Source organism: Vulpes vulpes, chromosome 14, assembly GCF_048418805.1.
Source record: "Vulpes vulpes isolate BD-2025 chromosome 14, VulVul3, whole genome shotgun sequence".
Taxonomy (NCBI): Eukaryota; Metazoa; Chordata; class Mammalia; order Carnivora; family Canidae; genus Vulpes; species Vulpes vulpes.
Window position 1 is genome coordinate 28412300 of NC_132793.1, and position 27709 is coordinate 28440008.

Consider the following 27709-nt stretch of genomic DNA (forward strand, 5'->3'; position numbering starts at 1 on the left):
TCCCCAAACACACATTTCAACTTTTATTGACCACAAGGAATTTACCATGAGCAATGGCATGAAGTACAAACTCTACTGCTGGTTCTTCCTCAGGCCACAAATCCCTATGTAACTAGCAAATGCTCATCACGATAAGTAAGCATCACATCTTTCAAAGACTGTAGTGGTTCATCTCTGTGACCCTGTTACTTATTTTACCACACACAGCAGCACAGGCTGTTGTGTTGTCCTCTGTTCTCTCAGCAAAGAACCACAGCGACATCGCATAAAGGTAGAAAAAAATGACAAAAGGGAATTGGCACAAAGCTGAGAGTGCAATGGAGAAAGAAGAAGAGATGAGGCTGCAGGTGAAGTTCACGTTGAATGTGAGTGGAGCTCATGAAGGCCTAGCTACCATGGGAATGGTGACAGGGATGCTGGTCCCCAGTGTGTGGATATGCAGCCTAAGGAACAGAATGAAGGCAAACTTACCCCGTGAAACAGGAGAGTGGTGGTTGAAGCAGGGGGCAATGTGTGAAAGTGTCCCAAGGAAGTGACACCAGCAAATAATTAAATTAATACTGTAAAGATTTCACAACATTGAAAGTGCAAGAGTTGAAAAACAATTTAAAAAAATAAAAAGAAAGTGCAAGAGTTGGAATGTTGGAAGCTGATCCCAATTGAGAACAGAGTGAGATAAGTCAGATGCTGACTCTATATTGTCAAGTGTGAGGTCAGAAGAATGCAAGCACTGTGCAAACTACTCTTGATAGGTCTTTACAAAAAAATAAAACACAAGCCTTTTCAGTGTTGCTAATGTTTCAAATGACCATATATCAAGTAAACGATAGTTTTATTGTTTTTTAATTTCCCTATAACTTTCACAATAGATAGCTAAAGAGTTTTTCTATGTTTTGAAAAACTTTTGTGAAGGTCACAGAAGAATCATTATTTTGCCCGTTAATTGCTGAGGTAACGTTGCATGTTTCAGCCAAACAGTGATTGCTTCTGTCCCGCAATCTCCTACAAAATGAGCACTGGCCTCCATTTATCATGTCCACTGACCATAAGTTCTGGGGAAACAATTCAATTCAGCTATGACCTATCAGAACACAGAGCAAGAGGAAGGAATTGATATTTTATAAGGGTGGTTTATGTAAGGGGCTTGAAATAAAGTGACATGTCAGCAGAACTTGAAAGAGGGAGAGACGGTCATGCAGATCCTTAGGGGGAGGAAACAGAGGAGACATATACTTTGACTCCATTTTTATGGAATCACTGTGGCTGAAACTAGGGGGCCTGCTAGAGAGGAAGCAATGGTCCAGGAACAGATGCTGGTGGCCAGGATCAGGGAGCAAGCAGCCCTGGGAGTGAACAGTGTGCAGACTCTGGGTAGAGCTCACTGGTGTGTGGGAGGAGGCTTACACTCACTCCTGAGAGTTTTGTGAGCTAATTGTGAAAATGCTGGCAGCTTGTCATTGGCCACGTCGGAGTGTTGACAGCACAGATGTCCATGAGCACTACAAATCAGGTTTCTTATCCTTTCTGGGAGTAGATTGTTTATCATTTACCATCCTGCTATGGGACTTAGAATTCCAAAGGCAGAATTGAATGTGGTATATAATGAAAGGATATCAAGGATGGCTCCGGCCTCCTGGACTGCCAGCTGGTGTACATGAGCAGTGGGGTTGGGAAGGTTGAAGGTGACAGAAGAGCTAACCTTTCCATCACTGGGAGGAGGGAATTTTCTCTCTGGGATTGAGGAGTAGGACATGGAGGCAGAAGAAGGAGAATCATTTCTCTTCATCAGACCAGGATGGAATTCATTTCTATTCACGACGCAATGGGGAACCTCACCAAGGCTGGGAAATCTGGGGCTTGGCAGGAATAACTCCTGAGAGTATGGACATGACTGTGTAGTTCATGGCCACAGTCCCCAGGAGATGGTTGAGATGCCTGATATGTGTAGATGTGAACTCTTCCTCATATTCCAGACATATGTCCTTACATAAGTCCCCGGAGCAAGTTCCCTGGATCCTGGTCAGGCCCAGGGATGAAGACCCAGTGCTGAGGGCAGAAGGACTGTGAGAAGGAGCCGCAAGATCTGTGGGTAGGCTGGCCTCTGGGGGAAGCAATGCATATGGAGCAGAATTGTGGAAGCGTCTAGTTGTTCCTTCTCTTAGGCTGGGCCTCTCAGGGAAGGAAGGAGGCAGCAGACACTGATGGTGGCGTGTGGCAGGGGAGGAGGAAGGAGGTGTGGGATCCATGTCCACATTTAATTATCTGCTCATCATTCCAGAAATGTTCCCCACGTGTCTGCTATGTCCTTGGTGCTCTTTTCCTCCTGGGGCACCTGTTGTGGGAGGTCAGGCAGCCCCTGATATAGGACACTGCCACCTCAGGCTCTCCCCCACGTTCTGACTCCCCCTTCCCCATCCCATCCAGTCTGTCCCACAGAGGGTCAGCCAGGAGCCCTCCTCAGAGCAACTATCTGGCACCTATAAGCATCTCCTAGACGCAGACTCCTTGTATCCTTAGAAGCCCCATGCTTGATAATCTAGGGATGGTCTCCAAGGGATTCCTTGCACAAGCTGCCCCTCACACAGGCCCTCTGCCCACTCCCTTCCCAGAACCTCTAGGACTCTGTGCACACTCTTGATGTCCTTGAACCTCAACCGCCAACTACAGCCCCTCCCCCACACTCCCTGGTATTGGGAACCTCCTGGAGGGTCCCTGAGATTTCTGAGGGCATCAAGGGAAGTGTGTCACCTGCTCTTTACTCCAGATGGGTGCTGACCCTCTGTGCTCTGTGGGCTGCCTCTCTTCCACCTGGATCCTACTGAGACTGACCTTGCCTGCCTTACCTGACCCAAACTTACAGTTAGGTCCTTGCTTCCTGTGGGCATAGATGGCAGAGACAGTGATGAGCAGCAGCAGCTTTGGGCTCAGGAGGAGAGCTGTCAGCAGTGGAGCAGACAGCTCTGGGTCTGGAAATGAAGGGACATAAGACACCATATTAAGGAGCACCCTGGGGGGGGGGGCACCTGGGTGGCTCAGTGGTTGAGCATCTGCCTTTGGCTCAGGGCATGATCCCAAGGTCCTGGGATCGAGTCTTGCAACAGCTTCCCTGCAGGGAGCCTGCTTCTCCCTCTGCCTATGTCTCTGCCTCTCTGTGTGTCTCTCATGAGTAAATAAATAAGTTCTTGAAAAAGCAGAAGACGGGGCACCTTGGAGTCCATTCTGTGGGGCCTCCAATTATTCCATCTGGGTCAACTGGGCCCCATCAACACTCTGATAGTCGTGAATCACCCTTGCACTCAAGTTGAAGCAGAATTCAGAGTAAGAAGTTCCTTATCTTGCTCACCTTTCTCAGGCTACACAGGTGTCCTTCTTGAGGGAAGGAGTGGAGAGAATGGGGCTCAGTAACCTGTAAGTGTGGTTTACTAACCTAGTCCTTATATAAGGACTAGTCCTAGTCCTTATATAACCTAGTCAGGTCATATATCCTCTTTCTGAAGAGGGAATAAGCTCATAGTTGAAGGAGGGTCACCGAAAAGTGAGAAATCCCAGGCATTCCCTCATTGGTGTCTCATGGGATAACTCTGAGACCTTGTCCCTGGGCCAGGACAAGTTCAATACCAGGGTAATAAGAACAAATGTCAGCCCAGCCTTGAGTAGAGTGAGGGCAGGTGTCATATGAACAAGGTGAAGGCTGCCCTGCTTTGCTCCATGTAAGGGCTTGATGACCTCAGGTTCTCATGTGCTGACGGAGGCCTCAAGGTGGCCTGATCTCTTGAAACCTCCTGGGGAGGGAAGGAAATGGAGTCTAATGCTTAGGAGGGCATTTAAACACCATCCAGCCCACCTGGACCCCAGTACCTACACCAGCTGCTATGTTTCTGTGGACATAGAGCTTGGGTCAGGAAGCACAACTTTATATTTGCCTTTTCACAATGACTGGTTTTTGCTTCTACCCTTCTCCCTCTGCCTGTGTCTCTGCCTCTGTGTGTGTGTGTGTGTGTGTGTGTGTGTGTGTGTGTGATGAATAAATAAATAAAATTTTTAAGAAATAGAAAAAAGGAAGCTGCTAAGAGCACACCATATTTGCCCTTGGGGTGCTGGAGGATGGTAGGTCACAAATGGGTCCAGACCTAGTGTTCTCTCAGTAGAAAGAGCTGCATTACCCACTTTTGCACCTGCTTCTAGCAGGCAGCCTGAAGTAGAGGACTGAAGAAGTGGAGGCTAAGTGGACACTAGCCTCTTCACTCCAGTTAAAACAACTCACAAAGAGCATCCAGATTGCCAGCTCTCTCTGAGCTCCCCGTCTTGCTGTGCTATATTGTGTTCAACATCTCCCTTTGCCAGTCCTGCCTCCTTCCCTCTCTCACACATATGGATTGGGCAGCATTTCAGAGTGAGCTTTACCCCTTCTCATAGCATCTTGGAGTTTGCTTCCCAGGACACAAGACATGTGGATCTTGTCTGGGAGGGGTCTGGAAAGCCAGCTCTAAAGTGCACATTTGGACCAGGATCTCTATCAACTGGCTGGCCAAGAGGGCCCCAGTCCTGGTAGGAGGTAGAGTAAGGTAGGTACCAGCTTGCTCTGCTATTGTCACTGCTGGAACCTCACTGTGGTGACCCCGGAGGGTGTAAGCATAGGAGGGGAGTGCCCTGGAATTCTGGAAATGAGTTGGTAATTATGAGAACTATGGGACTGGGTGGATGTTACTGGGCATCAACTCTTTGGAAAAGGACAATGAAAAGAGAAAGCTGATGAAAAAATTAAAACAAAAGAAAGCCAAGTCCGACTGATCACACATGAAAGGTTCTTGGGAAAGTCAGGACTTCTGGGCAACATTGTAGACTCTTACTTCCTACAGGCAAAGGGAAGAAAAGCTGAGGACATAATTGGGTTCAACGTAATCCTAAGAGCATCAAAGAGTGCTACAAAGAGGATTGAAGTCTACAGCTACAGGGCACCTGCTGTGCCAGAACAGGGAACGTGTTGGGGGAAATATGGGAGATTGATACGGAGATGTGGGATAAGGACTTCGGGGCCAAGGCATTCAAAGCCCTCAGGACACTTGTGTCTGCTGAGGACAAAGTAGCAGCTTGGCTACTCATCTCCAAACACAGACTCTGAACCCAAAGAAAACACAACAAAAGGGCACTAAATACTATGGAAAATTGGCTCTCAGTAGTCCTTGGAGAACAATGCCCAAACTGCAAAATCTCTGGGAGAAAAAAGGGAAAAGCCACCAAATCCAAATGCACTACTCTTTACATGTTGCCCTCTCACGCTCACTTGCTCAGGAAAGGGCAAGTGCAACAGACAAGGGTAGCTAGCCAAGGAGCCTGAGAGGTATTTAGAAATGCCACTCCCATATACAATACAGCTAAAAGTAGGAAAATATTGGAAATGTGTCCTGCAGATCAGGACACAGAGGGGGTTTCCAAGTATGCTTGACATAAGAGGGCTAGCCCAGAACCCCTAGAGTGGGAACAATTGGTACCTTAAATGGCAAGAAAGACTGTGTAGTAATTAGTTAGGGTTTTGCATGGGTTTATCTTGGAGTACCTGAGCCGAGCCAACTTAATCACAGAGACCCTTACAAGTGAAAGAAGGAGGCAAGAGAATGGGAGCAAGATGCATGACGACCAGAGCAGAGGTCAGAGTGTGTGGGGCCCTCTGCCGAAGAGTGTGGCTGCCTCTAGAAGCTGGAACAGCAAGGACGCCCGCTCTCCCCCAGAGTCCCCTGAAAGAACACAGCCCTGCCATCCCATCCCTTGAAATGGACGAAATAAATTTGTGTTTAAGCCACTATTCACTTGCTAATTATTATAGCAGTAATAGGAACCTAATACAGGGAGGTAGGGACATTTTAGGCCAACAAATGTGAATAAAAGGGAGAGGCTTGATTAAAATGCATAATTTGTGGGAGGCAAAGGCAAAAAAGGAGAAAGAAGTGCTGTTTCCAAATTGAGTGATGAAGAGAAGAAAGAACAATGGAGGAGGCAAACTTGGGTTCCCCACAAAGTACTAGAAAGATCAGAGGACTCAGAGCCTGTCTCCCGCTCTCCGAACCAGCCAACCAACCCCAAGCCCTAGTAACATACCTGGTCATGCTATGCTGAGAGAAGGGAGCTCTTTTAAGCTAGAAGTATTGTAAAATTCCTCAGTACCATAAACATGAACAAAAAGATATGCATCCTTACACCACACCAATTGGTCCCATGATGGCAGTGGTCACTGCCTTGGGTTGCCCAGGGGGGGTGGCATCCTTGTACATCAGGGACACATAGGCATATCGTACTTGCGCCCAAAAGGCCAAGCCAGACAACCCCAATATCCATTTCGAACCTTAGCACGTAGGAAACTTGTCGGTTCCAGACCACTGGAAGTATAAGAAGTAACAGCCTTGGTCTGAGCCTAGTGCAAGACCAAAGACAAAAACCCAACCCAGGTAGACCAGACATGATTATGTAGAGTTCTCTCTCCCTGCTCTCCTGGTTGAGTGCAAGCCTGACCTCTGGAAATCACATGAGGTCCAAGCATAGGAGGGCCCTGATAGATGGAAGAGGAATGCAGGCACGATGGGTGCCCTGAACTCGAGGAAGAACACAGCTCCAGGTACCTTGGCTCCACATTCCTGACTCCACCAGCACAGAAGGAGGCCCAAGAGTGGCATTCGAACTAAGAAAGGTCTATACTCAATAACACCAGTTCCCATTTCAAAAAATGAAAAGGAGCAAAATAGGGATCCCTGGGTGGCGCAGTGGTTTGGCGCCTGCCTTTGGCCCGGGGCGCGATCCTGGAGACCCGGGATCGAATCCCACATCAGGCTCCCGGTGCATGGAGCCTGCTTCTTCCTCCGCCTGTGTCTCTGCCTCTCTCTCTCTCTCTGTGACTATCATAAATTAGAAAAAAAAAAAAAAATTAAAAAAAAAAAAAGAAAAGGAGCAAAATAAACTCAAACAAGAAAAATGAGGGGAAAAGCAATGAAATTGGAAAGAGAAACAATAGAGAAAAATCACTGAAACAAAAGCGGGTTCTTTGAAAAGCTCAATAAAATGAAAAACTTCTAACAATTCTGACAACAAAAAAAGAGACAAATGACATACTTGCAGTATCAGGAATGAGACGAGGTATCACCACAGACATCAAGGATAACAAGGTAACATTACGAGCAATCAGTGGGCAGAACCTTGACAACTGAAGGGAAAAGGACCAAATTCCTCAAAAGCACAGCCTGGCACAAGCATCCAATATGAAATGAAGAATTTGAGTAGTCTTAGCTATTCAGATTCTTTTCCAAACAAAGAAAGAATTGTGGAGGCCCAGGGGTTTCACAGGAAAATTCCTCGAAGTATTTACAGATGAATTAAAACCAAGTTCGATGTGCAAAATAAAGTTATACAAGAAATGTGGAAAATATGAATACATACACCATTTGAGGTGATATTAGGGAATTATTCTTAATTTTCCAAGGTGTGTAACGGTATTGCTTTTGTAGAAAAACCAATGTCATTAATCACACGACCACACCATTATGAACTCCATTTGCAACTGGATGTGCACCCATGACTAGGTCATTACTGGACACAATGATGCAACTTCTGCATACCTCTCCTATTAAGGGAAATCATTAGGTCTCCCCAACCTACCTCTCTCTACTCTCAGGGCCAGCAAGAACATGGACACTCGATGACCCAGTGCTGACTGAGCAGTGAAGACAAGCCATAGGGCATGTTAGAAGGATCATGGGCCTTTGAGAGGGACTCCAGAGCAGACTTCTGGAAACCTGGCTCAACCTCCTGCTGATGTTACATGAGAGAGAAATAAGAAATATTCTGATCATGGAAAGGGGACTCTCTACGCCCTTGAGACAATGCCCTGCTGCTATAATGAACACATGTTTGTTGTACAAGTCTCTGGTCCTGTTTTAGGAGCTCCAGTTTCCTTTCAATCGTTTTTCTCATCACCTAGTCTAAGGGCAAGAAATCTTTACCATCTGTCCCACTTTGCTCCCTGGGTCCCTTCTGTAAAATTCCAAGGTCACAGGGTTGGTTGAAGCAGGAAAGGAGATCAGAAATGAACTGGACATAAAGTAAATGTGGTGTAAGCGATCATGAATATTGATACCCTGTTGTCCCAAATCGTGGGAGAGAGGAGGCCCATGCTGTGACTACCCATGGTCACCTAAAACTTAAAACTCCAGGTCCCCAGGGCTACCTTCCAGGATTTCAGAGAGGCAGGTACAGATACTTGCATTGGTGATGATGGGAAGTTCTAGAAGGGTAGAGACCACCCTTAGGTGAGAAACAACAGGGGGACGAGGTGGCTGGCCTGGCACAGTGCCTTAATCACTGTCAGGTAAGGAGCAAGGGGGAGGGTGCTAGGAATAGGCCCACTGAGACCTCACCTTGGGTTTTATATATTTCCTGGTCCTTCTGGCAGGCAGAGGCCACAAGGCTATGGTTTTTGGTGACTGCAGGCTGCCCGTCTTGCTGCACCTGGCAGGTGAACACCACATCTTCCCTGTGGATGGATGAATTCACCAGGAGCCAGCTCGTCCAGTTAAAGGTCCCATCCTTGTTCTCTAGGAGGTTGGAGGCCACTGAGGGAGTTTCTGTTCGGGACACGTTTCCATTCTCCAACCAGGTCAGCTGTAGGCGCTGAGGGTAGAACTTCTCCACTTGGCAAGTGACATAGATCTGGTCCCTTGCCATGGGGTACTGGGAAACCTCCAAGGTGGGTGGAACTGAAACAGCACAGAGCAGAAGCTCTGACCTTATGGAACAAACAGATCACAGGGGAGGGGCTGAAAACTTAGCTCCCACTACACAGCAAGGGAATCACCCAGAACACTGCCAGGCATGCAGCTGGTGCTCAAATACTGAGGGCAGTCTTCGCATATGAATGACACCCCTAAGTACAGTGCCAGCACACAGTAGGAGCTCAAGGACCAATAGCTCCTATTAGGGCAAGAATGAGTGAAATCAAGACACACAGCCCCTGGCATGCAGTTAAAACAGAGTAAGTGTAGCAAAACAAATGAAATCACCAAGCACGCGGTGGCTTGGAATACAGCAGGTGCTCAATAATTGTAAGCGCTATGGTAAAGAAAATCAGACTGCCTAGCACAGTGCTTGGCAGGTGGTCGGTGTTCACCAGGCAGGTGCCATGGAAACAGGGGAGAAGACTGTACATCCAGGTGCAGGGTCACAGGGAGGGTCTGTCAGATTCAGACTCCAGGCAATGGAAGGCCTGGAGCGGATTGGGGGAGCGGCAGGCTCCTAGGCTTGGGGGCCACACCTGGGCTTGGGCTGGGGGTGAGGAGCATCTACCTCGGAAGACCTCAGACAAGTTGGCAGTCCCACGAAGAGGAGGGCCCCCCTGCAGGGTCACATGGGCCACCTCGCAGATGACCTGGGAGTGAACGTCCTCCAGGGCCAGCACCAGCTTGGTTGTGCTAGAGATTCTGTAGGAAGCGTTGTCTTCCTCTGGGTACACAGTGGTCTGAGAGGCTGTCAGTTCATTCCCGTTTTTGAACCATCTCAGGGTGATGTTTCTGGGGGAGAAGCCATGCGACTTGCAGGTGAAGCTCACTGTCTGCTGAGGCGTGGACCTGGCCGTGGGGCCAGACACCACAGGGGGAGAGGGTTTGGCTACAAGAGGAGCATCAATGAACAGTAAGCATGACGGTAGTCAACAGCACTAACCATACGTGTGACACTGTGGAGAAGCCTCAGCCCTCCTGATAGTGTGAGGAGAGCAGTGTCATCACCTCATCACACAGAGGAGGAAGGAGTTTCCAGAGCTGAACTGAGTTGGGCACAGGGCCAAGGTGCAGTCCAAGCCCTGAGTTCAGAGTCCCTTCTCTCCTCTGCCAGTTGACTTCCAGCAATCTGGGCACAGGAAGGACATTTCTGATGGCTCTCACTCTTGGTATCCAGGGTTCCTAGCTGCCTCCCTGGAAACCTCAGAGAGCCTGTGCAGCTTCCTTACAGGGGAAGCAGGGGTGGAGCAGGACCCCATGGAAGCCAGAACCAGGCTGGCTGGCTGACCAGAGGTGTGGACATGGCACAGCACGGCTCCCCCATCTGTTTAATGGGACAGCGGGCATTTCTTTCCCTGGGGTTGCAGTGAGGGGCAAGTGAGGCAATGATGCAGTGGTTTGGAATTTAACACAGAAATGCAGATGAAAGGAGCAGATGAATCAGAAAGTGACCTACAATTAAGTCAACCTCATTATAATGTTGAATCCCCCTGTGAATATTCTCCTCAAGCCCTAGTAAATGGAGCTGCTGGCCCCTGTACAGAGCTTGGCTTTGGAAATTTTTCCCTATGATCTCCTTATCTGTAAAAATGAAGACAACTTTGTGAGAGAACCCCCCTGGATAGTCTCTGTCTATACCTCACCAAGGAACCAAACTATTTTCATCCAGGTACAAAGAGGTTACTCCGACCCCTTACTGCGTCCCTAGGGACTTCCTGTGGCCTCCAGGCTTCTTGTCCACAACTGAGCAAGTGTCCCACCTTCTCCAGCCCGACAGTGACACCATCCTCCTTTCCCTCTGAGTTTCTAAACTGTAAGCAACTATGGGGAAGGGTCCTTCTGGGTACCAAGACCTACTGGCGCCTCAGCAACAGAGGGAAGACGTGAGGTCCCAAGAACTGAGTCTAGAATATGAAGTCTTGCTCAAGGGACCTAAAACACCCTCCAGAAAATGCCCTCCAGTCGTCCTCAGGGGATGTGCCATTTGGAAGTTCTGTAATACTTGCACCATCACGATAAGGCTACCTTCCCTGTCTCTGTCCAGGGGCTGTGGGGAGATTAAGTCACTATTTTGTAATTTAGAACTCGAATTGCATGAAGCTTTCTTTACACCCTCACAACAAATGCCCTAACGCTGGCATCATTTCCATTGAGGGCTGTCAGAGAAAACATTGAGCCGGTGCCTCTTCTCGTTGTGAGTTTTCTGAAGCTGAAAGAAAGACATTGACCCACCTCTCTGCAAAAGGGGCATTTATTCTCACTGGAAGGGAAGGGAAATTAAGCTTCATGAGAGAGAAGCTCTTGCCTGTTTTGTTCCCTGCTGCTTCCCCAACACCCAGAGCAGAGCCTGCACACAGCAGGTGCTCAATAAGTGCTGAGTAAAGAGAACAGTAATACATTGAGGGGAGTGCTCTCTGGAGCCAGGGTTGAGGTCAGACCTTGTGACTGGGAAAGTCACTCAGACTTTCATTCCCTTATCCCTGAAACCAGAGAGCTGGTCAGGATTGGAAAAGGTAAGAGCTGTGGAGCCCTCAGCCTGGGATTCTAGATTTTCCCACTATTTTCCCACTGGCACTTTGAGCAAATAGCATAACATCTCTAGACCTCAACTTTCTATATATGTGTAAGGGGCTGAAATCAGGGGCACCCACTACAACACCTGATTCTTAGCTGTTGCCTAGACAATGGAGGGCATTCTTATTGACTTGTCATAACCAGGGGAAGAAGGATGTCATGCCATACCCACCACTCACGGTGACCAGGGTGCCTGGTCCAGACTTCAACTCCACATCGGGGTTTCCTTTCTGGAACTTCACACAATAGTAGGTTCCCGCGTCTGATAGAGTGATATTACTGATGTAGACGGAAAAGTCCATGTTGTTCCTCTTTGTAGAGTCTGAAACATTTGTTACTCGGGGGAAGTGGCCTCCTTTGAAATGGAAGATCAACTCCCGGCCTGGCCCTGTCCCCCTGAACCACTCAACCTTCCCAACGGGGATCAGGGAGGTCAGGGTGCAGTGCAGAGTGGCTGTCTCTCCAGCTACGACAGACACTGACTTCTCAGGCTGGATCACCTGCAGCTCTGCCTCACCTGCCACACCTGGTGGGGAAACAAAGAAGTCATTTATCCATCCTTATGTGATCCTGCATGTTTCCTCAAGGGTTGATCCACAACAGCTCATTGACTGAGTGCACCCCGTGAGTGGGACATGACTCATCATGTTGCATGTACATGCATGCAGCCCTCATAATGAGCTTATAAGGTGAGACCCTATCCGAAATGAGGAAACTAAGGCACAGAGAGACACAGTGGTGTGGCACACCAGGTCTGAGTGCCTCAGCACTCTGGAAGCATCATACTTCACCAAAAGTCTCTGGGTGTCCACTTTCCAGCCTCATGAAAGTTTGTACTTTCTGATCCCTTGCATTCAGCAGGACCACGAGACTTCCTTAGACCACTGTATGTGAGCTGAAGGGAACATGTATTTCCTGGGCTCTGCATTTAACTTCAAGAACCTCTGTGGACCAACTTTCCTCTTTCACATGGAAATCCCATGCTGAGGTCCCTTCCTTTGTCTGGATACTTGAGTGACAGTGATGGCAGAGCTTCCAATACACAAGGAACAGGTAATTTAAATGAGAAGTAACACAGCGTTTTAAATCTCTGGGATTTTTTTCCCATACTGAAATCACATTATATTAGTTTCCAAATGCCGTTGTAACAAATTATTAAACATTTAGTGCCTGAAAACTGTATAAATGTAGTATCTTAAAATTCTGGGATCAGGAATCCAAAATTAGTGTTGTTGGGCTAACACCAAGAGTCAGTCATGATGCCTTTCTTCCGGAGATCTCTTCCTTGCTTTTCCAAATTCTAGAAGCTGTCCACATTCCTTTACTCATAGTTCCCATATTCTTAACATATCAAATTCTTGCCTCTATTCCCACTTCTCCTTTTCTAACTTTGGCTTTCCTGCCTCCTTCTTACAAGGACTCTTGTGACTATGTCGGGGCCATTTTGATCATCTAAAATAATCTCACATCAAGATTCATAACCACTTCTGCAAAATCTCCTTGGCTGTGTTAGAGAAAACTGTTCACAGGTTCTGGGTATTAGGATACGGACCTCTGTGCAAGGCCACGTTGACCACATGTCTCCCTGACTATTACAGAAACCAGTTAGATAGGAAACCTTTTGTATGGGCCGTCATCACACAGGCTGAGTGAGCAGGCAACTCACTAGAAGGACTATTCAAGCAGGGAGCTGAAGAAGCTCTTTGTAAAATAAAACTAGAAATCAGTAACAGAAGAGGAAATCAATATTCTCAAATCTATTGAAATGAAACAACACACTCTTAATAAGCAAAAGGGTGAGGTAGGAATCACAGAGGATTTAGAGGACATCTTGAGATAAATGTAAATAGAAACACACACAAAAAAGAAAAAAGAGAAAATGGAAACACAACATGCCCAAACCTATGGTCTGAGGTGATAGCAGTGCCAGCCAAAATTTATCGGTGTAATGCTTACATTTAGAGAGAGGCAAGATCACAAATCTATTAACAACTATCATTGTAAGACATTAGAAAAAGAAGTGAAAAATAAACCCAAAGGCAGCACAATGAAGGAAGTAAAGAAGGCTAGAGATTTAAAAACTGTGCATAGAAAAACAAGAGGGGAAATAAACTCGAGTACCTTTTCAGAATGACCAACAGTTGACAAATTTGAACTAGATTGACTACAAAGAAAAGAGAAATGATTTCACTACCTAAAGTCAGAAATAAGAGGAATATATTACTAACCATTGTATAGAAATAAAGGGAATGCTAAAAGAATATCTCAAACATTGTACACCAATTAACCAGATATCCTAGATTAAATGGACAAATTTTGAGACACCCTCAACTTACTATGACTGAATCATGAACACATAGAACTTCTGAATAGGATATCACTAGTAAAGGGACTGAATTGATAATCAAAAATCTCCCAACAAAGAAAAGCCCAGGACCATATAGCTTCATGAGAGACGCTTTCCAAAAATTAAAAAACAAACAAACACTAATCCTCTTCAAACTATTCCAAAAAATTTAAGAGGAAAAAAATCTCCTAAGCCATTCTAGTTTATGAGCCTCATCCTAGGGCAGCATTATGCTGATAGCAAAGCCAACAAAGGAGCTACAAGACAACTGCACACCAATATCTTGTCTGAATATTGATGGAACAATGCTCAACAAAGCATCAGCAACACCAGCTCAACACCATATTAAAAGAATGATACAAAATGACCAAGTGAAATTCCTCGTGGAATACAGGGATGATTCACACATGAAAATCAGTGTAATAGACCAAATTTCAGAATTAAGAATATATGAACATGATATCTCATTTGATGCAGAAAAATCAGCCAACAAAATTAAAGATTTTTCATGATAAAAACAAGGAAACTAGCAATAGATGGAAACTTACATAAAACGATAAAGTAATACATGCAAACCATAGCTGACATCGTTCTTCATGGGGAAAGTCTGAAAGGTTTTCTCTAAGAACATGGAACATGGCAAAGATGCCTACTTTCACCACTTGTATCAACACAATACTGGAGATTCCAGAAATGCAATTAGGCAAGAAAAATAAGTAAATAGCACTTAAACTGTAGAGGAATAAGTAAAACTATGTCTTTTGTACATGACCTGATTTCATGAGTAGAATCCTAAAGATTCCTCACATAAGCATAAACTGTTAGACTTAATAATTGATTCAGCTGATTTGTGTTATACAAAATCAATAGTCACGAATCAGGAGCGTTCTATATGCTAGTGATGAGCAACTCAAAAAGGTAATTCAGCAAACAATTCCACTTATACTAACATCAAAAAATACAAAATACTTAGAAGTAAATTTTTGCGTGGACACAAAACACTGAAAAATGAAAAACATCCTGCATTGGTGGATTGGAAGACTTCATCAGGATTACTTAAAGCAATCTTGAGATTCAAACACTATCACTATCAAAATCGCCATGACATTTTTTTTTTTTTTTGGCAAAACAGAAAATCCCCCTTCTAAAATTCATCTCAAGAGATGCCAAATCACCAAACAATCCTGGAAAAGAACATAGTTGGGGAACTCACACTTCTTTATTTGAAAATCTATTACAAGCTGTAATCATCATGGTACTGTGATACTGAGAATAGAATACAGATATACAACAATGGAATATAATAGAGACCCTAACAAACCTTCACATATAAGGTCCAATGATTTTCAACAAGAGTGCCAAGACTATTCAATAGAGGAAGGAACAGCCTTTTCAACATAAGGTTCTAGGAAAACAAGATATCTAAATGTGAAGAATAAAGTTGAACGCTTACCTTGCTCTACATAGAAAAATGAACTCAAATTGGTTGAAGGGGCTTAAGTGTAATAGCTAAAACCATAAACATCTGAGGAAAAACTATAGGCAAAACTCATGATATTGGATTGGACAGTGATTTCTAGGGCATGACCCCTAAAGCACACGTAAGAAAATAAAAAATATATGAATTGGTCTTCACCAAAATTAAAAGCGTTTGTACAGCAGAGGACAATATCAAAGGTGACAAAACAACTCACAGAATAGGAGAAAGTTAACTCAATGGTGCAAAGCATATTTCTCACAATGGATTAATAACTAGCATTATAAAGAACTCCTATAATTGAACAACCAAATAACAAAATGCCCAGTTAAAAAATGGAGCAAAGACTAGAATAGACATTTCTCCAAAGAAGGTATTCAAATGGTGAGAAAGCACCATTTGACAAGATGCTGAACATCACCAGTCATTGGAAAAATGAAAATCAAAACCACAGTGAGATATCTCTTCATTCCTTAGGATGGCTGGCTTTTATCAGAAACAAAACAATACAATACATAAGAAATCAGAAAATAAAGGTTGACTAAGTTGTGGGGAAATTGAAACTCTTGTACATCATTGGTAGGAATATAAAATGGTGCAGCCACAGTAGAAACAATGGTGTTCTTCAAATTTAAAATATATAATTTACCATATGACCAAACAATTCAACTCTTAGGTAAATATCCACTAAATTATAAGTATGTAGTCAGGACATCAATGTTCACACCAGCATTATTCTCAATAATCGAAGGTTAGTAGAAAAAATTCATTTCCATCAAGTGATGAAGGATAAACAAAATGTTAATGTAGATATATTCAATGGAATATCACTCAGCCTTAATAAACAATGACATTCTGATATACTCTATGGGTAAACCTAAAAAATACTATTGTAAGTGATAAGCCATAAACAAAAGGACAGATATATGATTCCAGTGACATGAAGTATTGAGAAAAGACAAATTCATACGTACAAAAAAGTAGGACAGAGTTTACCAATAGTTGTAGCCGAAGAAGGAATGAGGAATTCTTGTCCAATGGATGGGAAGTGTCTGCTAGGGATGTTGAAAGAGTTGCTGAAATGTACAGTGGTGCTGGTTTCACAATATTGTGAATGCACTTAAGCCACTGAGTTGAATCCTTAAGAATGGCTGAAACAGTAGATTTTATGTTACATGTCTTTTAGCACAGTAAGAATTGTATGCTCACAGAAGATAATCACCCCATGTAAAACTTTGTATTGGAAATAAATGGTTGGTGGGAAAAGAGAAAAGATATTGTTCCAAAGGCTGGTAGATTTGAGAAACCTGCCCATCAAGGGGGAGGTAGAACCATGGGAGCCACAAAGCAGGGGAAACAGCAGGCTTCAAACTCATGTTCTGAAAGGAATTCTGGGAGACTGGCTGTATCTGGACAATGAACTATGTGTTGAAGGGACATGAGTCACCCTCAGGCATCCTTTAATTGCAGCTGCAAGACTTTGCAGGTGGATTTCCGGTCTCAGTGACCAGCCAGTCTCTGGAGACATCAAGAAATACAAAATCACTCCTTCTTCCTTGAAGTGTCCTAAAAACCAGGCAGAGACATACATCAGAGGAGCAGCTGCTGTGCGCTGTGGCACCACACATACACCCAGGGTTCTTTTCTATTTCTTAGTTACTCCTCAGTGAGAACATTGTCATTCACCCTTGCAGAGTGCGAACTGGTAAAACCCATGCACTTAGCAGTTTGCAAGCAAACATGTGTCCTCAGGAGGGCACATGCTGTTACAGGCAGGTTGCAGGCGTGGCAAGAACGTCAGGTGGTGTGGTTTCTCTAAGTCTAGAGAAGAAGATTGGGATCAGGAAACTGAACTGCTAAGATAAAAAGGGGAAGAAATAGGAATGTGTGTTGGATGGTAAAATGGAGAGAATATTGGAGGACAAAGGGAAGAAGATTGCGAGGGTCAAGAGGACCCAGTGAAAGGTGAAAATCTGTCATTTTGTATCTATAAAGTTCACATTTCTACCTCTAGCCCAGGCCTTGCTCCTGACTCCAGATTTGTGTGCCCAACCAGCCTCTTGACATTTTCCTTAGATAGAAATCAACCTATCACAGTTAATATTTCCCAAACTGAACTCCTCAATTGCCTCCACATTCTTGCACATTTCCCAGACGCTCAAGTCCCAAGGCCTTGGAACCTTTCTTTCCCACCCCAAATCCTACATATCAGGAAATCCTGACCTCTCCTTCTGCATGGACCCACAATCTGACCTCTTTCCCCTTTCTCTTGGCTGCTAGCTTGCTCAAGACTTTTCCTCGTTTGCATGAACACAATGAGCTCTTGAATGCTCTAGTTGCTTCTGTCTATGCCCCAAGGTGGTCATTCTACATCAAATACTAGAATAATTTAAAACTCATATGGGATCTTGTCACTTATTCTTCCAAACCTTGTAATGGCAACCATTTCGGTCAGAATCAATGCCCAAGTCCTTGAATAGAGGCAGAGGATTCTACTCTCATGCTGTTCCCATGCTGTTCAGCAAGGCTCTTCCCCCAGAAAATCATGGCCAACCTTCTTATAATCTGTGCTCTATTTCCCGTCTCACGATGGCCACTCAGGCACCTGTGTAAATACATCCCACCATGAAGATTCTCTCATTGTCTTATCCAGATGTCTGTCATGTTTTTTTCCCTTAACACTTAAAAGTTGCTGAATGCAACGTTATTTCCGATTTGTTATGTCTATTTTTTCCTGTCCTTTCCTCCATTATGACATACGTTTCAGGAGTGCTACTACTTTGTCTCTTCTATTCACCAGTGTGCCCTATGTTCATGTAACAGTCCTTGTTACCTAGTAAGTGTATAGTAAATATTTGTGTAATGTGTGAATTTTGTAATGTGACCATGTTCTGGGACCCTGAGGGTCTATCTTCATTGGAGAATTTCTCAGGAATTTACATCAGAATCTGAGTTTCCCACATGCATGGCTTGGGAGAAACAACTATTTGCCTATAGGGAGAAACAACTATTTGCATATACCCAGGAAACAAGAGTCTGAGAGAAGCAAACCACAAATGCTTTTCTCCACACTCCACCCTTCCCACACTGTTTGGCAGATCTACAGGAATCTCATGGGATGGCAGTGGGGCTGTAGGGTTTGAGAAGATCAATGCTTAGGCCCATGAGATTTAGCATCAGATTGCCTAAAATCACTCATACCCCTCCCATGTACCATTGAGGGATTTGGACCTTTTCCTGCCTCCTCTTCCTATCTGTAAGATAGGAGGGACAAGAATGTCTAGCTTGGATACTAAGATCACATGACATAAGAGACATAGGCATTAGGCATTTCCAGGTGTGTGTGCTACATAGTGAGTGTTCAAGAAATTGGACACTTATTCCTCATGAGATTTCCTGACATGGAGGCATCACCCAACATCAGATAATTGGGATTGGGATTGGGACGTAGATAGGATATAATTATAGATGCAGGTCATACAGGCAGTAATCTCCACAATATTTTATCCTTCTTTCCCCTCTTCCCACCCAGATCCAACATGAAGGGGGATCTCCATAGTAGTAATGCACAAAGTTCTAGTCATTTTGTCAAGAGAAACTTGCTTTACTTAAGAACTTAGTGGAGGGTGAGCAATAAGTTTAGAGAATTCAAAAGAGAGTGAGTAGCTGAGAGGCAAGGATCCAAGTATCTGTTCAGTGTTCATTTTATGGAGACTAGACATGTTATGAAGAAAAAAAGCAAAATGTTTTCAAAAATCCCAGGTGTGGACTTATACAGAGGTAGGATGACAGAAGGAGAGGGGACCCTAATTTTGTTGGTTCCTGGAATTCATCTAGATGGTTATCAAGTCATTCTGAGCACATGTGAAATCAACTAGAGATCTGAGAAATGAATTGCTGCAATTCTACAAATAGAATAGTAGGAGGTACTATTGGTACTCACTGCACCAAGGTAGGAGGTGCAGTGATGTGAATCCAGGGTGATATGTGAGAAGATAAATTGGGAGGAGAAGGAGCCTCCATAAGCCAGGTACCAGAAAGTGATATAGCGGTGGAGCACAAAGTTGGAACTTTTAGAAGTCTGTTCCAGTGGGAGACATTCCTGTCTGAAAGGCTCAGGTGGTGAATGGGGCTGAATCCTAGGTGGGACTGGGACGTCAGGATCCCCGGGGTCACAGGAATAACAGGGAAGGCAGCAGAGTTTGCAGGCATCAGAGTGGGGAAGCCTATTGCAAACAGCATGCCCAGGAGTGGGCTTTCAGCTAGGTGTTGCCATAAACAATGAATGGTGGCATGGTCGGTGACCGCTCTCCAAGCAAGGGCCCAGGAAGCTGCAGAACCCCATGAAATTCCCTTCTTCCCCAGGAGGAATGGTGGTTATCAGAGTAGTCCCTAAAATTTGAGACTTCAAATGATGTTGCCCTCTGAGATATAACACTTGGTAACAGGCTGGGTGAACACAGAGTGTGGATAGAAACTAAGGAGAAAAAAGTGATTGCTTTTCCCTGATGGTACATTGAAGAATGGGGGCTACAATCTTTCAGCTCTGGGGCTGGAGTAGGGTTGACACCATTTCAATTTTTATCCCCTAAAAGGCATGCAAAGTCTTCAGGGAACAAAATCCACATAGAGGAATCCAGAGCTGATTACTTAGCCTGGTCCCCTGGCAAGGATGGTGTAATTCCACCAGAGCAAGGACACTCATGAACCAGCGCAACAGGCACCTCCCCCAGATCAGTAGGGACATCTGGCTAATACCAAGTTTGCCAATCATACAGAATTGCAAACCTCTAGCTCTTGGGAAAAACAGTATATAGCATTCGTGGTTTTCTTCTTTTCTTTACTCTATTTTTTTTTCCTTTACAGCTATTTTCTTATTATATCAATTTTTAAGGTCTTTTTTTAAGTCTAATTTTTACATATACAGGGGATCCCTGGGTGGCTCAGTGGTTTGGCGCTTGCCTATGGCCTAGGGCGTGATCCTGGATTCCCGGTATCAGGTCCCACGTCGGGTTCCGGGCATGGAGCCTGCTTCTCCCTCTGCCTGTGTCTCTGCCTTTCTCTCTATATATGTCTTTCATGAATAAATGAATACATAAATTTAAAAAATTTACATTTACTTAATATGTATATTTTTTCATTTTTCATTTCTTTCATTGTATTCCATTTTATTTTTGTATACATATTTTTCCTTCTTTCCTATTTTGGGATCTAGTTTCTTCTAACAAATCGATCAAGATACATCCAGGATCTAGTTTATTGTTTTGTTCTATTTCACTTCTTATTTGATTTCTCTCTCTCTCTCTCCTTTCTATTGTCTTTTGATTTGTTTGTATTTTTCTGGTGTGGTTGGTGTTTTTGTATTTTCTCCCTCTTTCATCTATTCTTTTCTGGACATAATGACAAGACGGCCAAACTCACCACAAAACAGACAACAAGAGGCAGTGCATACTGCTAGAGATTAAACCAACATGGATATAAGTACAAGAATTCAAAACAGTCAGTACTAGAATGAAGTCTAGTCAGTACTAGAATTCAAAACAATGATTCTAAAGATACTAGCTGGGCTTGTAAAAAAAAAAAAAAAAAAACATAGAGGACACTAGAGAATCCCTTACTAGAGAAATAAAAGAACTAAAATCTAATCAGGCTGAAATTTAAAAAGCTACTACTAATAGATATATGGTCAAAAATGGAGGCTCTAACTGTGAAGATAAATGAGGTAAAAGAGAGAATTAGTGATATAGAAGACAAAATGATAAGAGAATAAGGTAACTGTGAAAAAGAGAAAAACAGCTACTAGATCATAAAGAGAGATCAGTGATAGTGTAAAGGAAAATAATATTAGAATAATATTAGAATAATAGGTCGCAATAGAAAGAGGAGAAACAGAGAGGAGAAAGTGAGACAGAGAGAGAGGCAGAAGTTTTATTCGAACAAATTGTAGTTAAAACTTCTGTAATCTGGAGAAGGAATCAGGCATTCAAGTCTAGAAGGCACAGAGAACTCCCCCTCCAAATCAATAAAAATAGGTCAGTACCTCAACATATAATAGCAAAACTTACAAATCTCAGAGAGAAGGAAAAAACCCTGAAAGCAGCTCAGAACAAGAGGTCTGAAACCTACAAGGGTAGAAACGTAAGGCTAGCTGCAGACCTGTCCGTAGAGACTTGGCAGGACAGAAAGGACTGGCGTGATATATTCAAGACGATAAATGAGAAAAATATGCAGCCAGGAATACTTTACCCAGAAAGGCAGTCAATCAGAATAGAAGGAGAGATAAAGAAATTCTAGGACAAACAGAAACTAAAGGAATTTGTGAACACTAAACCAGCACTGCAAGAAATATTAAATGGGAGTCTTGGAGCAAAGAGAGAGCCCAAAAGTAACATAGACTAGAAAGGAACATGGACAATCTAAAAAAAACAGGGAGTTTACACATAATACAATGGAACTAAATTCCTATCTTTCAATAATTACTCTGAATATAAATGGGCTAAAAGTCCCAATCAAAAGACACAGGGTATCACATTGGATGAAAAAGCAAGACCCATTGATATTGTGTCTGCAAGAGACTCATCATAAACCCAAAGACACCTCCAGATTGAAAGTGATGGGGTGGAGAACTGTTTATCATGCTAATGGACATTCAAAAGAGAGATGGGGTAGCAGTCCTTATACCAGACAAGCTAGATTTTAAACCAAAGACTGTAATAAGAGATGATGAAGGACAATATATCATAATTAAAGGGTCTGCACAACAAGAAGATTCTAAATATTTATGCCCCTAATATGGAAGAGGCCAATTATATAAAACAGTTAATAACAAATTAAAGAAACACATTAGTAATAACATAATATTAGTAGGGAACTTTAACACCATACTCACCACAGTGGACAGATATTATAAGGTCAACAAGGAAACAAGGTCTTTGAATGACACACTAGACCAGATGGACTTCACAGATATATTCAAAGCATTTCCTCCTAAATCAACAGAATATGCATTTTTATAGACTGCACATGGAACACTCTCTGAATAGATCATATACTGAGTCATAAATCAGGTCTCAACTGGTGCCAAAGATTGGGATCATTCCCTGCATATTTTCAGACCACAATGCTTTAAAGCTTGAACTAAATCACAAGAGAAAATCTGGAAGGAACACAAATACACGGAGGTTAAAGAGCATCCTACTAAAGATTGAATGGGTCAACAAGGAAATTAAAGAAGAATTTTTTTTTAATTCAGGGAAACAAATGAAAATGAAAACACGAGTTCAGAACCTTTGGGATGCAGTAAAGGTGGTCTTAGGTGGGTTGTATATAGTAATACAGATCTTTCTCAAGAAATATTAAAGTCTCAAATACACAACACAACCTTACATCTAAAGGAGCCAGAGTAAGAAGAGTGAAGAAAACCTAGCCCCAGCAGGTGAATAGAATTAATAAAGATTAGAGGACTCCTAACTCTGGGAAACTAACTAGGGAGGGTGGGAGGAGAGGTGGGTGGGGGGTGGGGGTGACTGGGTGATGGGCACTGAGGTGGGCACTTGACGGGATGAGCACTGGGTATTATTCTATATGTTGGCAAATTGAACACCAATAAAAAAATAAATTTATAAAAGAAGATTAGAGGAGAACTCAATGAAATAGAAACCAAAAGAACAGTAGAACAGATTAATGAAACTAGGGCATGATTCTTTGAAAGAATTCATAGGATTGATAAACACCCGGCCAGACTTATCAAAAAGAAAAAGGAAAGGAACCAAATACAGAAAATCATAAATGAAAGAGGAGAGCTCACAGCCCACGTTGAAGAAATACAAACAATTATAAGAACATATTATGAGGAAAATTAACAAGGCAGGAAACAACAAATGTTGGAGAGGATGCGGAGAAAAGGGAACCCTCTTACACTGTTGGTGGGAATGTGAACTGGTGCAGCCACTCTGGAAAACTGTGTGGAGGTCCCTCAAAGAGTTAAAAATAGACCTGCCCTACGACCCAGCAATTGCACTGTTGGGGATTTACCCCAAAGATTCAGATGCAATGAAACGTCGGGACACCTGCACCCCGATGTTTCTATCAGCAATGGCCACAATAGCCAAACTGTGGAAGGAGCCTCGGTGTCCATCGAAAGATGAATGGATAAAGAAGATGTGGTTCATGTATACAATGGAATATTACTCAGCAATTAGAAACGACAAATACCCACCATTTGCTTCAACGTGGATGGAACTGGAGAGTATTATGCTGAGTGAAATAAGTCAGTCGGAGAAGGACAAACAGTGTATGTTCTCATTCATTTGGGGAATATGAATAATAGTGAAAGGGAATATAAAGGAATGGAAAAGAAATGTTGGGAAATATCGGGAAGGGAGACAGAACATAAAGACTCCTAACTCGGGGAAACGAACTAGGGGTGGTGGAAGGGGAGGAGGGTGGGTGTTGGAGGGGAATGGGTGACGGGCACTGAGGTGGACACTTGACGGGATGAGCACTGGGTGTTTTTCTGTATGTTGGTAAATTGAACACCAATAAAAATTAATTAAAAAAAAAGAACATATTATGAGCAACTATATGCCAACAAATTAGGCAATCTGGGAGAAATGGACACATTCCTAGAAACATATAAACTACCAAAACTGAAATGGGAAGAAATAGAAAAATTGAACAGACTCATAACCAGGAAAGAAATTACAGCAGTAATTAAAAATCTCCCAACAATCAAGAGTTCAGGACCCGACAGTCTCCCAGCAGAATTCTACCACATATTTAAAGAAGATTTCATAGCTATTCTCCTGAAACTGTTTCAAAAAATAGAAATGGAAGGAAAACTTCCAAACTTGTTCTATGAGGCCAGCATTACCTTGATCCCAAAACCAGATGAAGACCCCCCACCAAAAAGAAGAATTACAGACCAGTATCCCTGATGAACATGGATGTCAAAATTCTCACCAAGACACTAATAATAATAGGATCCAACAGTACATTAAAAAGATTATTCATCCTGACCAGGTGGAATTTATTCCTGAGCAGCTAGGGTGGTTCAACATCAGCAAATTAATAAAAGAAAGGACGAGAACTGGGATACCTGGGTGGCTCAGTTAGTTAAGTGTCTGCCTTCAGTTCAGGTCATGATCTTGTTGAGATCCTTAGAATGAGCCCCATGTTGTGCTCCCTGCTCAGAGGGGATCCTGCCTCTTCCTTTCCTTCTGTCACTCCTCCTGCTTCTGCTATCTCTCTCAAATAAACAAATAAACTTTTCTTTTAAAAAATAAAAGACAAGAACCATATGATCCTCTCAATAGATGCAGAAAAAGCATTTGACAAAAGACGGCATCCTTTCCTGATTAAAGCTCTTTGCAGTGTGGGGATTGAAGGAACATACCTCAATGTTATAAAAGCCATATGTGAAAAATCCACAGCAGATATCATCCTCAATGGCAAAAAGTGAGAATTCTTCCCATAAGGACAGGAGCAAAACAGGGATGTCCATTTTCACTACTGTTGTTCAACATAGTACTGGAAATCCTACCTCAGCGTTCAGACAACAAAAAGAAATAAAAGGCATCCAAAGTGGCAAAGAAGTCAAATTTCACTCTTCGCAGATGAAATGATACCTTATGTGGAAAACCCAAAAGACTTCACCCCAAAGTTGCTAGAACTCATGTAGGACTTCAGCAAGCAGCAGGATATAAAATCAATGCTCAGAAGTCAGTTGCACTTGTATACATTAACAATGAGACAGAAGAAAGAGAAATTAAGGAGTTGATCCCACTTACAATTGCACCAAAAACCATAAAATACCTAGGGATAAACCTAACCAAAGAAGTAAAGAATCTGTACTCTGAAAACTATAGAACACTTGTAAAAGAAATTGCAGAAGACACAAAGGATTGGAAAAACTTTCCATGCTCATGGACTGGAAGAACAAATATTGTTAAAATGTCTGCTACCCAAAGCAATCTACATATTCAATGCTATCCTTATCAAAATATCATCAGCATTTTTCACAGAGCTGGAACAAATAATCCTAAAATTTGTGTGGAACCAGAAAAGACCCTGAAAAGCCAAAGGAATGTTGAAAAAGAAAACCAGAGCTGGAGAAATCACAATTCTGAACTTCAAGCTGTATGACAAAGTTGAGATCATTAAGACAGTATGGTACTGGCAGAAAAACAGACACATAGATCAATGGGACTGAAGTGAGAGCCCAGAAATGGACCCCCAACTCTATGGTCAACTAATCTTTGATATTTTTATCTTTTACCTACCGACAGAAAAGAATATCCAATGGAAAAAAGTCTCTTCAACAAATGGTGTTGAAAAATTGGACAGACACACTCAGAAGAATGAAACTGGATCATTTTCTTACAGATACAGAAACATAAACTCAAAATGGATGAAAGACCTAAATGTGAGACAGGAATCCATCCAAATCCTAGAGGAGAATACAGGCAGCAATCTCTTTGGCCTCAGCCACAGCAATTTCTTGCTAGACACACCTCCAAAGGCAAGAAAAACAAAAGCAAAAATGAACTATTGAGACTTCATCAAGATAAAAAGTTTATGCACAGCAAATGAAACAGTTAATAAAACTCAAAGACAGCTTACAGAATAGAAGAAGATATTTATAAATGTCTTATCAGATAAAGGTCTAGTATCCAAAATCTATAAAGAACTTGTCAAACTCAACACCCCCCAAAAAATAATCCAGTCAAGAAATGGGCAGAAGACATGAACACATATTTCTCCAAAGAAGGCATACAAATGGCCAACAAACGTGGGGAAAATGCTCAACAGTATTCCACAGCAGAGAAATGCAAATCAAAACCACAATGACATACTACCTCATGGCAGTCAGAATGGCTAAAATTAACAAGTCAGGAAACGACAGATGTTGGCAGGGATGCAGAGAAAGGAGAACCCTCTTATTGTTGGGAAATACAAGCTGGTGCAGCCACTCTGGGAAACAGTGTGGAGGTTCCTCAAGAAGTTAAAAATAGAGCTACCCTACAACCCAGCAATTATACTATTAGGTATTTACCCAAAGGATACAAACATAGTGATTCAAAGGGGCACCTGTACCCTAATGTTTCTGGCAGGAATGTCCCCAATAGCCAAAACATAGAAAGAGCCCAGATGTCCATGGACAGATAAATGGATAAGGAAGATATGGGGTATATATAGAGTGGAATATTACTCAGCCATCAAAAAACTGAAATCTTGCCATTTGCAATGATGTGAGTTGAACTAGAGGGTATTATGTTAAGTGAAATAAGTCAATCAGAAAGACAGTTATATGATCTCACTCATATGTGAAATTTAAGAAACAAAACAGAGACTAGGAGTAGAGAGGGAAAATAAAATAAGACAAAATCAGAGAAGGAGACAAGCCATAATAGACTCCTAACTCTAGGAAACAAAGTGAGGGTTGCTGGAGGGGAGGGGAAGAGGGGCGTGGGGTAAGTGGGGGATGGGCATTAAGGAGGGCATGTGATGTAATGAGCACTGGGTGTTATATGCAACTGATGGTCACTAAACTACCTCTGAAACTAATAACAAAGTATATATTAATTGTTGGTTTTAAATTAAAAAGGAAAAGAAAGATAGAAATCCTGCATGTGTAAGCAAATCCATGTATGCAGCCTTCCTCACATACATGCACACATAAGTGCATTCCCAAGTATATACAATGTGTGGCCTAGCATGCTAGTATGCAGATCATTTTGAGGATTAAATGAAATGTTAATACATGTTACAGTTCAGTAAAAAATTTGGCATATAGGAAATAACCAACACATCGTTCACAAGTTTGGAAGTACACAGAGCAGAACTGGAACTCTAGAGACCCCTGAGTATGATAAGTGATGGCTCTTCTTCTGTTTGCCTCTCTGTATTTTCTGATGTTTCTGCAATTAGCCTCCACTAAGAACGAAATAGCATAATGTGGTTAACAGAATGCTCTATGGAGCTGGGTGGCCTGAACATGAATCCCAGCTGGGCCACTCTGACTTAGATAAGTGAAATTGGGCCCATTGCCCTCTCTGCCTCAGGTTCCCCATCTACAATCAGGAGGACTGTCTGAGCTACCAGGCAGGGTGTTGTGAGGATTAGATCAATGAACACACACAATGTCATTATCATTGTTATCATTGTCTGTTTGGACACCTCTGGTACCCAGCTACAGGTGATGGATCCATAGAGGAAATGCTCAGATCCCTTATTTCATGCTCTCAAATGACACCCAGTCCTTGGCCTCGTGTGACAGGCCTGATAGCATATCTGTGCATACCTAGAGGCCTTCAATGTCCAGGAGCAAGGGAAACTGAGGGGGCAGGGAAAGGGGAGTCTTCCCCACAGCAATGCTCACCTGTGAGTCCCAACAGCAGAGCCAGCAGCAGGTAAGCAGGAGGGCTAGGTCCGGAGGTAGAAGTTGACATTGTGGAGGCCAGAGGACTCTGCTCCGTACAAATGTGTGTTCTGGGGAGAACCGGCCTCTGTTCTCTCTGCCCCTCTTGTGAAATAAGAGGAAGCATCTATGAT

At 43.1% G+C, this 27709-nt stretch overlaps 1 protein-coding gene across 1 annotated transcript; it reads right to left on the reverse strand.

Moving 5' to 3' along the window:
- LOC140595375 (signal-regulatory protein beta-1-like) lies at positions 1 to 27644 on the reverse strand. The gene is made up of 6 exons (XM_072736207.1): positions 27537 to 27644; positions 11506 to 11859; positions 9328 to 9648; positions 8403 to 8741; positions 2859 to 2966; positions 1 to 2332 (listed from the first exon to the last, which is right to left on the reverse strand). The coding sequence occupies exons 1-6, from the start codon at positions 27604 to 27606 to the stop codon at positions 2259 to 2261; spliced, it is 1266 nt and encodes a 421-aa protein (XP_072592308.1). The 5' UTR covers positions 27607 to 27644; the 3' UTR covers positions 1 to 2258.
- Between the last annotated feature and the right edge of the window lie 65 nt (positions 27645 to 27709).